Here is a 14,537-nt window from a genome sequence, read left to right as displayed (position 1 = left end):
TCTCTGAAAAAGGTGTTGGAGCCCCTCCCAGTCCTGGGGTAGCTAGGAGAGAGATGGAAGGTAACAAGACTTATGCATTTTAGAAATGGATTTCTTGTTTTATTTCTGAGCGTCAGTTCCTGCAATGTCTAAAAGCATACTAAATCTTTTCTTAGTCTGCCTGTAAGCTTTCCCTCCCCCTTCTTATGTATACATTGTAACCACCTTGTATTTATGCTTTCTTTTCCTTCTATGTTGTTTATAGTTGCTTATGGATATCCATTTAATTTCCTTGATATTCTCTTGTTTTGTACTGTTTCATCTATACTTAAATAGGATGTGAATTTATTGTACTGGATTATTTTAAGAAAATTATTTTAAGAAAATAATTCTTTTCAAAATAACCCAAATGTTTAGAAATATACTATACTAAATCTGAAGTAATTATAGTAATTATAATTAAACCCTATTAATTCAAGTACAAGAATATAGTAATTTGGTGGATAGTTTCAGATTACATCAATGTTTTTATGTATAATGGTGCTGAACTAGGTTTGTTTAAAAGACCATTAAAACAAGAAGCCCTTCATTCAGTGGCCAGTGTATTTCATGTAACAACTGCACTTGAATTTGCTTTTAAACCAAAGGCTAAATCTGAGGTAGGAGCCTTGTTAGTACCTCCTCCTCCTTTTGGTCCAAAAAGTAATCTATTTCATTTCCTCCTCCAGCTACCTTCCTCATACATTTCAACTCTGTTTTAACCTTGTCTTCCATAAGGCAGATATTTGGCTATCAGTTATGCCTATCTTCTGCATCATAGGATTTTGTGCTAGAAATCCAGAAAACCTCCTCATAAAATTATTTTGTCTATAATGATATCTATAGCATGAATCCCTAAACCAGTGTTTTTAGGAACCACTTGTGTAACCTAAAATATGCAGCGTGCTTGTTGGTCAGGAGTAGTTTGCCAGCATTTGAGCAACAGTGGTGCCATCTTGTTGCCCATCCCACAAGTTGACCAGATGTCTTCAAGGTTGATAGGAGAGACAGTTCTCTTGGGAAAATCAACTTGAAAGTGACCCTATGAGTGAGGTATTAGACTAGGGCTGAGCTTGTCTCCCATACATCTCACTCTAAGTTTCTGATTTTTCTATTTTGGCATATTTCACTCAGGACTGGTACTATCCTTCCTCATTATCCAAAGCTAACTTCTTTGTTTTGTTACCATGTCATATCCCCATTTCCACTGGTCATGAAGAAACAACCAACAAATGTTATGCAGTATTGCTTTATTGTTTGTTTATGACTAATTTTTTTTTCCTTCCTGCTTCAAAGCACCCAAAAGCCCTGGAATGACACGGAAAGATAATATAGGTAAAGAAAACTACAACAACAAAAAAACACTTAAATTTGGCTACTTAATATTTTAACTGGGTTGTGACTTCTTTTTTCTTGTTTTTCCTTTTCCAACTGTATAATGTAATGTCTTTTTTCCAGGACGTAATCAGCCTTCACCTCAAGCTGGAACCATAGGCCCAGGATCTACTGGATACAGTCCAGCCAGACCGGTAGGCAAAACCTAACCTGGGAGCCAGGGGACCCTGGTTTTAGGTGCACATTTGCTACTAGTCAATTTTGTGGCCTTGGACAAATCATGTGACTTTTCAAGGCCTCAGTTTCCTCAACTCTAAAATAAGGGAGTGACACTAGATGATCTCTAAGGTACGTTTCAATTCTCACAGGTTAACGTACTCTTCAGAAGTATCCAAACATACTTCATTATTTGGATAAACTTCATATACTTAGCCTATGAGGAAGTGATACATTTGGGTATCTTTTTACCCAAGAAATTAATGAGGATAGGAACTAATTAGAAGAATTTTAATTCGATTTCAGAAAAACAATGTTTTGATAGAGTCAATATACTAAAACTTGTTCTAAAGGTATTAAAAGTAGAGTAAATGTTGCCTTATGACTCTATATGGTTTCTCCTATGTTTATCATGTTCTCTTATATACATAATTTTCTACTTAATATTTTATATTATTAAATTCTATTAAAAATTTAAGTTTTTCAGGAATATAGTGGTAATCAAAAAAGAAAAAAGAGAGAGAAAATGGAAACTGGTAATCAGTGACAGACTTGTCTAGTGGTACCTGGGACAGCTGAGAGGCATATATCTGAAGAGGAGGGACTTGGGAGCCATGTCTTTTATTTATTTATTTTTTTATTTCTTGACTGGTTTATTTCAATTAACAATGGTTTGGACAATTGATTTATTTTCTGAATTCTCTACAATTATTAAATATTTTCTGACAGACTAAATAATAATAGTGATAACTTAGAAGCACCAGTACACGTAGTTCTTTGTGATTCTTCTCTTTTTTTTTACACACACATTTTTTAAGAAACTTGCTTACTCATTTTTATGTCCATAGCAAATCAAAAGTAGAAATTAAGAAGAGGCAGTAAGACAATAGGTGATTTGCCTGAATGCAATCTGAATGTCTTCCAAATCTGCAATTCCATCTAAAACCCTCACAGAAAACTGTCTCTACTTGGTTGACTCCCAGATACTTCAAATTCAACATGACTGTGTTAGTTTCCTATTGCTGTATCACATTTCCACAACGTTGGTAGCTTACAACAGCATACATTTATTGTCTTCCAGTTCTGGAGGGCAGACATCTGCTTCAGGTCGCACTGGGCTAAAATTAAGGTGCCAGCAGGACTGTGTTCCTTCTGGAGGCTCTGGGATAGAGTCCGTCTTCTTGTCTTTTCCAATTTCTAGAGGTGGCCTGCACTCCTTGGTTCATGACCCTCTTCCATCTTTTACTAGAAATTAAGGTTGTAAGAAATTTTAGAAGTACTTCTAATGAAGATAGAAGTTGTTTTCATTTCTGTTGGTAGCTTATCTGTGGAATATATATAAAGATAACTGGTTCTGTTGCCTCCTCTCCTCTTTTCAAAAAAGAGAAAATTGGTATTTGCTGACTCTGCCACCATACTCCCCACAAAGCACTTTCTTTATTCTTTTTAACTCTGTAATGATATAGGGGAGGAAAGTCAGGATTTTGTGAGATTGCATTCATTTTAACTTTTGCTTAAAAGCAGCTTTCAGGTTTTGTAGGCATAAACCTTCAGCAAGAGTATGAAAAGGGAAAATGGTGTGTCTTCCAAGGAATTTAACATATATTGAGTTAGTCATTCAAGAGTTTTACTTCCATGTTAAAAAAAATAAATTCAGGCTGTGGTTCTCCTTAAACCTCTTAGTTGCTCAGTGCTCAGCATGTGGGGGTCTCTCCATACCCTCAGAAATCGAGCTCTTTCCCACCCTCCTCTTAAGGCAGTGTCATAGTGGTTAGGAGCAGGGGCCCTACAGCTAGTCAGGCTTGAGTTGGATCCTAGCTCTGTTTTCTCGCTCTGATCTTGGGCAAGTTGTATACAGTTCCCCATCTGTGAAATAGGGCCAAAAAATAATACCTTTCTCTTAGGGATATTTTGAAGATTAAATGAGAAAATACCTTAGCATAGTGCCTGGCATGGCAAATACATGGTAGATTAAAAATAAAAAAAAGATTTTTAAATTCATGATTACATGGCTACAAATAGCATTAAAATGACAAGATGCTAAAAGCAGATATTTTCACAGAATCTTTTGAAAATAAGTAAATGTCTCAAATGTGACATTTCCCATTTTTAGATTATTCCACCCCGTGCTGGAGTTATTAGCGCCCCACAGAGCTATGCTCGGGCATCTGCTGGAAGACTGACTCCTGAAAGCCAAAGCAAACCATCTGAAGCACCAAAAGGTAGGAATTATAGCAGAAATATCTGTTTTGTTCTATATTATTTTCAACTTTTCTTTTTCTTTTCTATTGTCTCCTGCCTTCCTCAACTTAGTCAAATAGGACTACCCTTTCTCTTTATACCAACAGAAGTGAAGCTACTTTTTCGAAAAAGAAACCAGAATAGCTCCTTAACATTTAAGATGCTCTTATCATTTAAAGGAAGGGAAAAACTTGGTGTTCCACAAAACATCTAACATCTGAAAATGATTCCTTTTCTTCTAGGTTCAGCACTCCTTCCAGAACCACTGAAGCCTCAGACTCCTCTTCCTGTGCAGCCTTCTCTGCCTCCACCTGTTCAAAAGATGCAGGAGCCTCTTGTTCCTATGACAGCACCTCTGCCTCAGTCTGCCCCCCAGCCAAATTTGGAAACCCCACCACAACCACCACCTCGTAGCAGGTCATCCCATAGCTTGCCTTCAGAATCTTCACCACAGCAACAAGTAAGTCTCACTATTAAACAAAATATCATCTTGGATGCATATCTTGAACATGCTGATTTTAGTTACTAGCTTTTAGAAGAAATAAAAATAGGAGATTTAGTTTTCATTTTCTTTTTACCTTTTGATATCTTGAGATATGACCTCAATAAATTAGTGTCGCTTGACATCTCAGACTAGACATATAACCAAGGCATACTTTGGCTATTTGAGGCTTTTAAAGGGTTTTGTTTTTGTTTTTTAGCCATGTCGCTTAGATCAGGGTTCTCAAAGAGTGATGCTAGACCAAGGTTCTTTAGGGCATTTCCAAATGATTCCTAGGCTGTTTTCTCATGTTAACATTTAAAGTGTTTGTTTTAACTTTAAAACAAATTTTTGTTGTTTATGCATAATTTACTTTGGACAGTTAATAAGTTAGGGTGGACAAAAAGGATTTATTTTTCTTATTGCTCATGACTAATAAATTAGTCTTGGTTTTACTTTCTGGAGAGAGGGGCAGATCAGGTCAGTCCTTAGCCCAGTTGGCAGTGTGGTTAATATCCATTAAACAAAGAATAATACTTTTGTTGTTCTTGATGCAGGCAGTAGTTCTTTTCTATATTGGAGCTAGCACCAGCGTTCCTCTGTTATTTCAAACTACTGCAACAGCAGTTAGGTTTTTTCACAAAGTAAAAACTACCAAAGTAACAAGTCACCTCATTAGCACTCAGAAAATAGTGCCAGTACTTTGGTGGGTTGGAATGAATCATAGAATCATAGATCTCTGGTTCAGCCAGAATGATCTCAAATTAGAAAGTATATATACAGAGTTATTTAGTACCAGAATAATACAATCCGTTTTTAAAATATTGGATGATGTTTTACTTAGTTTTGTTATGTACACGTTTCAATTAAATTAAGTGACCTTTATGTTTAGCAAGTACATTTTTTGTTATCTAACATTGTATTTTATTTTACCCTAAAGATTTAACTTGAAAATGTCAACAAGGCCAAAGAAACGTGTAAAATCTTGAAACTGCTTTAAAACTTTGGAAAGATCCAAAATATAGAGTTCTTACACGTTGGTGATGTCCTTAAGCATATTTATAAATAATAGTTTGCGTTAATTTTTATAGATACATGGGTATGTCCAGCTAGTTGGCAGAAGTTAGTTCCTATCTTATGTTTCTAGATGGTGAAAACAGATACTAAATTAAAGACTCTAAAAACAATCCAAATATAACCATAAGCAACTAAGGAGCAATTAACCCTGGGTCATTAGACTATTGACCATATTTCTAAAAGCTGAAGGAGATATATATAATGAAAAATAAATATTCTTTTCAGCCGACTAATACCAAAAAGTCATCTACATTTTTCAGTCCAGGAAGTTAAAGATGCAGAAGATATTTAATAATGGTAGAAATCCTTCAAAGAATAAATAGCTACTGTTCTTTTCTCCCTGCCAATCTATCTTTAGTCTTTAATTTCTTGTTTCATGTTTTTGGTAATGTACTCTATTCTGTTTTTTTAAATATAATTGGAGAGCAGAAAACTTTTAGACTAGCCGACTTTGAGCTTTCCATTACTGTTTTAGGACAGAAAGTGAGCAATAAAAATGCATTTGATTCCTAAAATTCTATTATGGTTACAGTATGCTTAGATCAATATGAAAGTAGATACAGTACTTTGCAAACCTTCAGTAAGAGCAAACTGTCAAGTGAGATTGCAGTTCTCTTCTACAAAGTCATCTGGTGGCAGACAGCCCCAGAGGATGAATATTCCAGTGAATGCTGTGTGTCTTTTTCTGAGACCATTTTTCATTGAAATGAGCACAGTGATTTGGTGGCAGACAGTACCTGCTTTGTGCATGGCCTGGTAGATTGTGTTCCCTCTTGAATTCTGTGGTATTTAGTAAAACAAAATTAACAAAGATGTTTATATTAATCTAAATTGTCTTTTTTCCTCAGTAATTGATCTCAAATTCCTCTGAAAATTTATATACACAGATACACTTTTCTTTTAGGGGGAATGGAAGGATAGGGGTTTTGTTTACATAGAAACCGTCTTTGTGAGGGACCCCAAAATACTTATTACAGTGTCCTCCAGAGGAAACAACTGAGTAGTAGCCTGTGCAGGGAATTGGGGGTGTGGGGGTAGGGAGCAGGGAGGATGCTTTTCACCTTACACTTTTTTGGTACCTTTTGAATTTTGGACCACAGGAATAAACTATTCAAAAATAAAATAAAAAATTTTTTAATTTTTTTTTGGTATAACTATAGTTTTAAAAAACGAAGGGTGAGATTTTTAAATATGATGAATTTGATATTTTGATAATGACATGAAGTAGTCTTAGAATTGACTGATTGTTTACAAGTCTTTATTTTTCTGCCCAAAATCTGCAAGGTGGCTTGCTTAATACACAGACATACATCCCCAGCTTTACTTTCATTGTTTAAATATTCTTTGATTCTGGAAGTCTGTATCCAAAAGATACTTTTAAATTTAATGACTGACTTTATAACATGTTACATATTTTTTACAAAATACAAAAATGTCTCTGTATTAGTCTGCCAAAGTGGGTGCCGATGCATAGTATGAGAAATCTGATGGTTTTTATAAAGGGTATTTATTTGGGGTAAAAGCTTACAGTTAGAAGGCCTACAAAGTCCAACTCAAGGTTGCTTTCTCACCAGAGTCATTTGCCAACTTGTTGAAGCAAGATGGTTGCCAGTCTCTGCCTGGTCTCTCCTTCCTGTGCTTCATCATCCTCTTGAGGCTCTGTGGGCCCAGCTTCTTCCCAGTCTCAGCTGTAGGCTGGCATAGGGCTTTCTCTCAGGATGTCCTATATCCATCTCAGCTGCAAACTATCAGGCAAATAGTTCCTCTCTCCACAGGACACCAAGATCAAGAATGCCAGAGCTCTCTCTCTTCCCATGTGTCTTCTTGAGTTAGTGTCCTGTTATAACAACCCACCAAGGGGGTGGGGACTCAGCCTGAGTCACGCCTTACTGACAGGGTCTAGTCCTAATCTTAAAGGTAATCTTATCAAAGACATCTCAACTGAATCTAATGAAATCAAAGGGTATCATACCCAGAGGATTAGACTAGTTTACAAACATCATCTTTCTCTTTTGGGGATTCATAAGTAATCTCAAACTGCCATAGTCTCATTTATTGGTCTGACTTCCAGTATCTTTGTCATCTATTTGCTCAGAACCAGAAATAAGGAGGTCTAACAAGAAATAAAGTCACTGAACTCACTGCCATGCTATTGAAGTGATAGCTGACAGTGCAGGGAGAAGCCAGGCAGAAAGTCGCAGCATTGTGGGTCCATTCAGTGGAAGGACCAGTAACCCTATACAACTATAAACACATTCCTACTCTCCCGTTCAGGGACAAGCTGATCTACATAACCCTAGGCCATCAAAACACTGTTCATTTAAGGAGCAGATGTGGCCGGAGTAGTTGAATGCCTGCTTCCCACATAGGAGGTCCTGGGTTCATCCCTGGTGCTTTCTATACCAAACAAAAAAACAAACAACAAGGAAACAAATGAAAAGATCAATTCAGGGATGCTGATGTGACTCAGTGGTTGAGCACAAGCTTCCCACATTAAAAGGCAGGTTCGATCCCCAGCCCTGGTACCTCAAAAACAACAAAACAAAGCAAAAACTGTTCATTTAAATTCAGGAGACTTGTATTTAGTAGGCAAGAAACTCTTAAAAACATTTAATTTATTTTAGATTGGTGTCTCTCTAAATTGTTAAAATATGTTTTCCTATTTAAAAATAAACTTGAGATTTGGGAGTTTGCTCAAAACCATTTCTTGAGAATAAACAAGTAATTGCTATCTTAGGAGATATAGAAGGATCATGAATTTCATGTTGAACAATAAAAATAGTATCCAGTTTCTTACCTTGCTCTGTCTTCCAACTTATAAACTACAGGCTGAATTAATGATAGTATCATCCTTTAGAAAATTTGAGACATATAGAGCAAGACTGGATCCTGAACGTTTTATTAAAATGAATACTAATTTTCAGTGGGCCAGTACTTCTGCAAAGTGATGCCATTTTGTACATTTTCTCTAATAATGACAGATTCATAAGCTATCCTAAGTCTGCTTGAAGTATTTTAGAGTTCCAAATACATATTTGGGAATCATCTTTGTAGAACAACAAAATTTGAACTCCTTAATCAATTAAAATTCATGTCCTAACTCAAAAATAAGTTTTCCATTCAAAATCACAAAAGGAATTGGAATTGTCTCTTGAACTTATGCTATGACCTTGCAAATATTGCTCCTTTTGACCTCTGTATGTAAATAGGACTGGAAGTATCTTGAATACGGAATTGTTAGGGTTGCTGGTTGGTCTGGGATTGTGCTCCTAACTCTTTCCTTTGATGTCTGTGTTCCCTTTCTCAAAGCAGGCGCAACCATCAGGGTAACAGGTATCTGACTATTTATCAATCTTATATGTGCTTCTTTCTCATCTGTCCTTGCACCTTAGATGTATGCATCTTTTGCTCCATACATCTAAAGTTTCATCTATTTTTTAAAAGCACTTGTCCATATTAATAAGTTCATCATACCATAAAACTGCTTTTTCTTTTTCTTAGTATTTTGGATTTTTAGGAATCATTTAGTTGTTCTTTCTAATGCTTTACTATTTTTTGCTTCATCTTATTGTAAAAATTAACAAAACTAAAAAGCATAACTTCAAGAAGGTTTTAGGTATGTGAAAACCTATTTGGCAAAACCAAATTGGTTCTCAGTTTTAACAATGGCATATAACTACATGAACACAAAATTCATTTTTTTGCCTTTGATTCCTTATGGGAAATTTTTTTTTCAACTAGTTTTACTAGTAAGGTTCTTTGGGAGTAAGGAAGAACTGATGATATAGAAAGACCAAAGTAATATTATAACAGAATTATTTAAAGATCTTCCAACACCCTCCACTGTAAAACAACTGTTTTTAATGTCAACTCATCACAATCTTGTTTAGATTACAAATTAACTCTAATATAAAAAATGGTGTGGCTCTCATTGTAATTTCAAATATGACTGGGCAAAATGATTGTTTCTCCCAAATTACCTTTAAATTCTATTTTGAAATAAAAAATTTTCTCACATGTGAACATAAAGGTATTTAAAAATATAACATTTATTTATCAGGGACCTGCTATTCTAAGCTGTGCACAGCATAAAATTCCCCTTTCCTATAACATCCACCTTGTAGATTATTCTGTCTGCCATGGGAGAAATGGGTCCCACATCTGATCATTTTATGATATCTATAATAAATTTCTCTCTCAAGTAGATTTCCATATATAGGTCTGCTTATTTTACTTAGAATACAGTATTAGAGTCTATGATATGTTTACCCTTTATACAAATTTATTGTCATAGTAAGTGTTGTGTTTTTCTTTTTCAAAGAAAAATATACTTGTTCATTCAACTATAAAATATATTCTAGGCCAATTGAATAAAATAATCAGATATTTCAAAGTTATTTATTTTTGAAAGTAATCCACACCATTTCCTTTGGCGAATGGACATTCTTCCCAATTCTTAATAACTAAATGAGTGTTTCATAATATACAATGACATTTTATTTGGGCCTACTCTATTTTTCAACATATTATTTCATGAAAGTTTAGTTATTTTGCTTTAACAACTATCTTGATTCATTTTGGCCAGTGCTCTGTTCTGTTAGAAAAACATAATTGTTCTTCAAGGTGGAAAACACTGCAAGAGCTAGAGGTCCCTGTCCCCTGTCCTTTCCAACCCCAAAGGTTTGTTTTCCTTATATTTGAAGTTGGCATTAATGTCCAAGTCTTCTATTCAGTTTTAACAATTATATAGCAGGTTTGTTGTTGTTGTTGTTGTTGTTGTTGTTGAAAAGTATTTACAAAGTGCCTGATGAGCTAATTTGCTTATGAAGCCAAGATCTTAGTTTTGCTTCCCATAAGAACAGTTGGCTTTGCTCAGTCCATAGCCATGCTCTACTGCAAGTGGCTTCTTTGTGAACTGGGCACAAAGGGCATGTGGGGAAAGCGTGAAATTTTTATAATCATAAAGTACTTCAGAACATTCCTCTTACCAATAACAGTTCACTACCCGCCCTGTCCCATAGAAAGGACTGTGCACTGCTCTGGGCACAACTTCATTTTGGTTTTAGAATTATCATACCAAATGGAAAATGGGAATTTTCCTCCTGGTTTTAAACAACCATTGCATTATTAATAAGCACATCTGCTTTGGAACCTTTTAATGAAATGAGGAAGGTCTGTTATGGAAAGTTGCCACATTAATCAATTTATTCTAAAAAACAGCTTACCTTAGAAGGCAAAGAACTCTTTGAAAGTCCATTTTTTCAACTAGAAAAGAAAAGGATGCATTATCTTCAGCTTATGAATATAATTAAATTAATAAAACTGATTTTATCCATTAAATTGAACATTAAGTGAAAATGTATTTTAAAGAAGAGTGATAAGCAAGAAGAAATAAAAGAAAGAAAACACACACAAAAAAAAAAACACAAAAAAGATTAAAATAAATAAATAGATAAGCAGTGAAACCACAATCATCATAGGTGGGTGTTGGAAGTTTATAGAGTTAGCATACGTTTTGAATTTGGATTTAAGTTTGTGCTAAAATTTGACAGAATGAGAACAAAATTCATTTGTTAATTCTGTTCATTTCTCCAATTTACCATTTTAATCCTTGCATGAATGAAATAAATTTCTCTCTTTAATTTCTTTGGGATTTAAAAAATGTATTTAATGAAAAGATTTATTAAGTAGGGGGTTTTTAAAGAATAAGATTTTAGCTATTTCATCTTACTTAAATCAACAGCATAACAAACTACATAAAGCTGCCAGCTGCATTTTTAATTTCTAAATTTATGTACTTGCCCCCAAAAATGAAGAAGGATAATTAAGACAGGAAGCATAGGGGGTATGGTGAGTAATTAAAACTGTATATATTCAGTGCCCTTTTTCTTTTCCAGGCAAAAACCAATGGAGTCTCTGGTGTCAAACTAGAGTCAACATTAAAGAGTGACCCATTTGAAGATCTGTCATTTAATCTGCTTGCTGTATCAAAGACTCAGTTATCTGTCCAAACATTGCCTGTTCTAACCCCAAACTCAAAGGGGTTAATTCAGTTGCCTTCTGCAATGCAAAGTAATGTTAATACTCTGAGTTCTGTAAGCTGCATGCCAACAATGCCTCCAATCCCAGCCCGGAGTAAATCCCAGGAAAATATGGAAAGTTCTCCAAATCCATTTATTCCTAGCTTGACCAGCACAAATTCTTTCATGGACAGGACTGCTACTGCTGGAAACCCATTTAGAGTTGAGTCTCACCAGCGTTCATCTTCACCTTCACCTGAAGACTCTGAGGACAGTTTTGATCTGCAGGGTCAATCTACAGTTAAAACTAGCAATCCAAAAGGATGGGTAACCTTTGAGGAAGAAGAGGACTTTGGTGTGACACAGAAGTCAAAGTCAGATTTACTGGCTAATCAACCAAGTTCGTTTTCTGGCCCAACCTTAGCATTTGATGGGGACTATAATAAAGGTACAAATGTTCCTTTCTGTGTGTTGCCATCAAGAAGACCACCTCCACCTCCTGTCCCTCTGCTGCCATCCACCACCACCCCGCCAGTGGATCCTTTCACAACCTTGGCATCTAAGGCTTCACCCACACCAGATTTTACAGAAAGATGATGTTATACAATAGGAAACAGTTGTTTTTTAGTTTGGGCAGGGTAGAGCCGAAAGAATTGGGCATTGGTTATTGTGCAATAAGTAATTGTTACAAGCACTGATATCTTCATAAAATACCACTATTTAATGTGTACAAAGCTGGAATATGTGTATATTGGAAATAAGAAAAAAATATTATTAACTGGAGTTTTGGTATATTTTTGTTTGGATGGATAGGCAAGAATAGTAGCCATAAAAAGTCCTTAAAACTACTTTAGAATATAGTCCTGATTCAGAAATTCTTTTGTCAGTCTTCTCTGAAAAATTTCTAAAAGTCCAAACAACTTTGCGCTGATGTTATTGCCGGCTCTTTCATACTTGTTAGCAATTGGTATTTATGAGTATTTACCAAAGAGCTGCCAATGTTATATTGAAACAGTTTTGAAAGTATAGCTTAAAGTAAAGTATATATATGTCTATACACACAATTACATATTTGTAAAACTCATAATTTAAAATTCTAGGATATTATCAAGCCAAATTTTTACCTAAAAGTTCTAACAAAGTCCTTTTTTGAGTATCTCATTACCAAAAGGATGACTGCAGATGTGATTTGGCTATATTGTCAATTTTCCTTCCCAAACTGGAATAATCTCACTACAGTAACCCTGATTTTTCTACTCTTCAACACCCCACCCCTTCAGATACATGCACACCCGTTTATTTCCAGTCCAGCACCTCCATCTCATTCTCTCTATGAAGAGGTTCTTGCAGCTGGAAGCAGCATAGATTGTAGTCACTATCTTGTCTTATGGAGACACCTCTGCAGGAGGCACATAGCACAGGGTCCAATTAGAAATACTAGATCTCAACCAGTGTTAGCACTCCTAACATTAAGCTCTCTGTTGCCCATTTTCCTCCCACACTTCTGTCTTGGTTGCTTTTGCTCTGGAATGTTGCTTTTAGCAGGGAAAGCAGCAGTCCTCAGTGTGCTTTGAATTGGGGATCTACTCAGTGTACATCTCTTTCCCCTTAAGAGGCGACATAACACATCTACAATGTTGCTTTAAGTCTTTGGAGGCTATGCCTCAAATTAGCTGTGGATTTTGTCTCTTGCACTGCCAATATGCAGTTGATCCTGGTTTTATTAATCCTATGAAGCAGTACACAGAATTTTTACCTAATGTAGTATTTTGATATCATTAAGTAAACTCCATCAGAAAACTCTCTGGGCAATAGTTGTTTTGTTAGTTTAAGTTAGAACTATCTTCACCCATTAAGACTTATATTAACGTTCCTTTTCTATAAAGGGTTGTATATGTCCACCTAAAATTCCTGTGTCCATATTTAACATTTAGAACTGTGCATTGTGGAAATACCAGAAAATAGAAATGATGGGCTATGAATGTGTAAAATGTAAAAGCACAGCAAACTGCATTGCACTTAAAACATAAAACAAATCTATTAGGAAAAAGCACTTTTCTAAATTCTCAAATGTTATCAAAATACTATATTTATAGAAGTAATCCTCTCTGTTAACAGCCAGGATTTGCTGTTACAAAGAACTCTTGTGCATTTTATATTGTGATTTCTTTCGGGGTGGGGGTGGAGTCTAACCGTTTCAGCAGTAGTATAAAGAGCAGTATTACTATAAGCAGTGTACTTCAAAATGTGAATTAACTTGTTGAAACTGTGGCTTTAACATCTATGTGATTAGTATATATGGTATTTGCTCTCCATTAGAAAACTCAATTCATTGTTAGGTAAACTTGGCTATTGCAAATTGCAGTTCTCTGAGCAATGTATCCTATTGAATATAAACTACTGTCTAAAATATACATATCAAGCAGCAGCTCAGCCTTTATCAGGAATATTATATTTGGCAAGTTGCTGAAAACGCAGTTTTGAAAGTTAAAAGGTATGCTGAGATAGTTAGCCATTATTCTATATATTATTAAAATATTTACCAGTTCTGTTAAAGCAGAGCAGAAATTAGATACTAAGGATCTCTTTGTGAATTCTTTGTTCTCTACAGTTAGATTGGTGTTTATATGTAAGAATTTTATTGCTTATGTGGCATACGATATTTATAACTACACTTTATAGAAGTACAGTATTAAAGTCAGTGCTATACAAACATTATGTACATATTCTGTGAAATGTGCTATCATATGAAATAAATATACCAGTCTTTACCATGTTGACTGCCCGAAAGGGAAGGATTTTTCTCAGCAGTTTTCCTTGTAGTTTGCATGTGCAAGTTTAGTGACATTTGAGGAAAATAAGATAACTCTTATTGTCAAATCAGTCCTTGTTTTCATCTTATTCACTTTTCCATATAACGTTAGCTCTAAGAGTAAGATTTTCTGATGTTACAAATCATCAAGAAGCCCATGCACATTATTCTGCAAGAAAGACCTTCCTTCAAAATCTTGTTGACTTGAAAATACATGCAGCATGAATGATGATTTCCTAGCTCTGAGCAGAAGATACACCTGGATGTGGTGGAGGAACCATAGGCACAGGAAAAGCCAGGCAGAGAGATTAGCTCACAAGCAGACCCCAAGAAGTGG

General features: G+C 35.3%; 1 protein-coding gene across 32 annotated transcripts in view; it reads left to right on the top strand.

Annotated features, from left to right (window-relative positions):
• The window catches only part of SYNJ1 (synaptojanin 1), a 103,611-nt gene extending 89,449 nt beyond the window's left edge, over positions 1-14,162 (top strand). For 7 of the 32 annotated variants that reach the window (XM_071214930.1, XM_071214928.1, XM_071214938.1 and 4 more), the window contains 6 exons: positions 1,315-1,353; positions 1,477-1,547; positions 3,683-3,791; positions 4,053-4,270; positions 8,678-8,701; positions 11,266-14,162. In XM_071214930.1, the coding sequence (XP_071071031.1) occupies positions 1,315-1,353; positions 1,477-1,547; positions 3,683-3,791; positions 4,053-4,270; positions 8,678-8,698 (458 nt within the window). In that variant the 3' untranslated portion in view covers positions 8,699-8,701; positions 11,266-14,162. Of the gene's footprint in view, positions 1-12; positions 61-1,314; positions 1,354-1,476; positions 1,548-3,682; positions 3,792-4,052; positions 4,271-8,677; positions 8,702-11,265 lie in introns of all 32 variants that reach the window. The other 25 variants (XM_058296172.2, XM_071214932.1, XM_071214937.1 and 22 more) reach the window with 8 other exon arrangements.
• Positions 14,163-14,537: the final 375 nt, after the last annotated feature.

The sequence above is a fragment of the Dasypus novemcinctus genome, chromosome 4 (assembly GCF_030445035.2).
Source record: "Dasypus novemcinctus isolate mDasNov1 chromosome 4, mDasNov1.1.hap2, whole genome shotgun sequence".
Classification (NCBI taxonomy): Eukaryota; Metazoa; Chordata; class Mammalia; order Cingulata; family Dasypodidae; genus Dasypus; species Dasypus novemcinctus.
The sequence above is the reverse complement of the archived record's forward strand: the minus strand, read 5'-3'. Positions and strand labels throughout refer to the sequence as shown.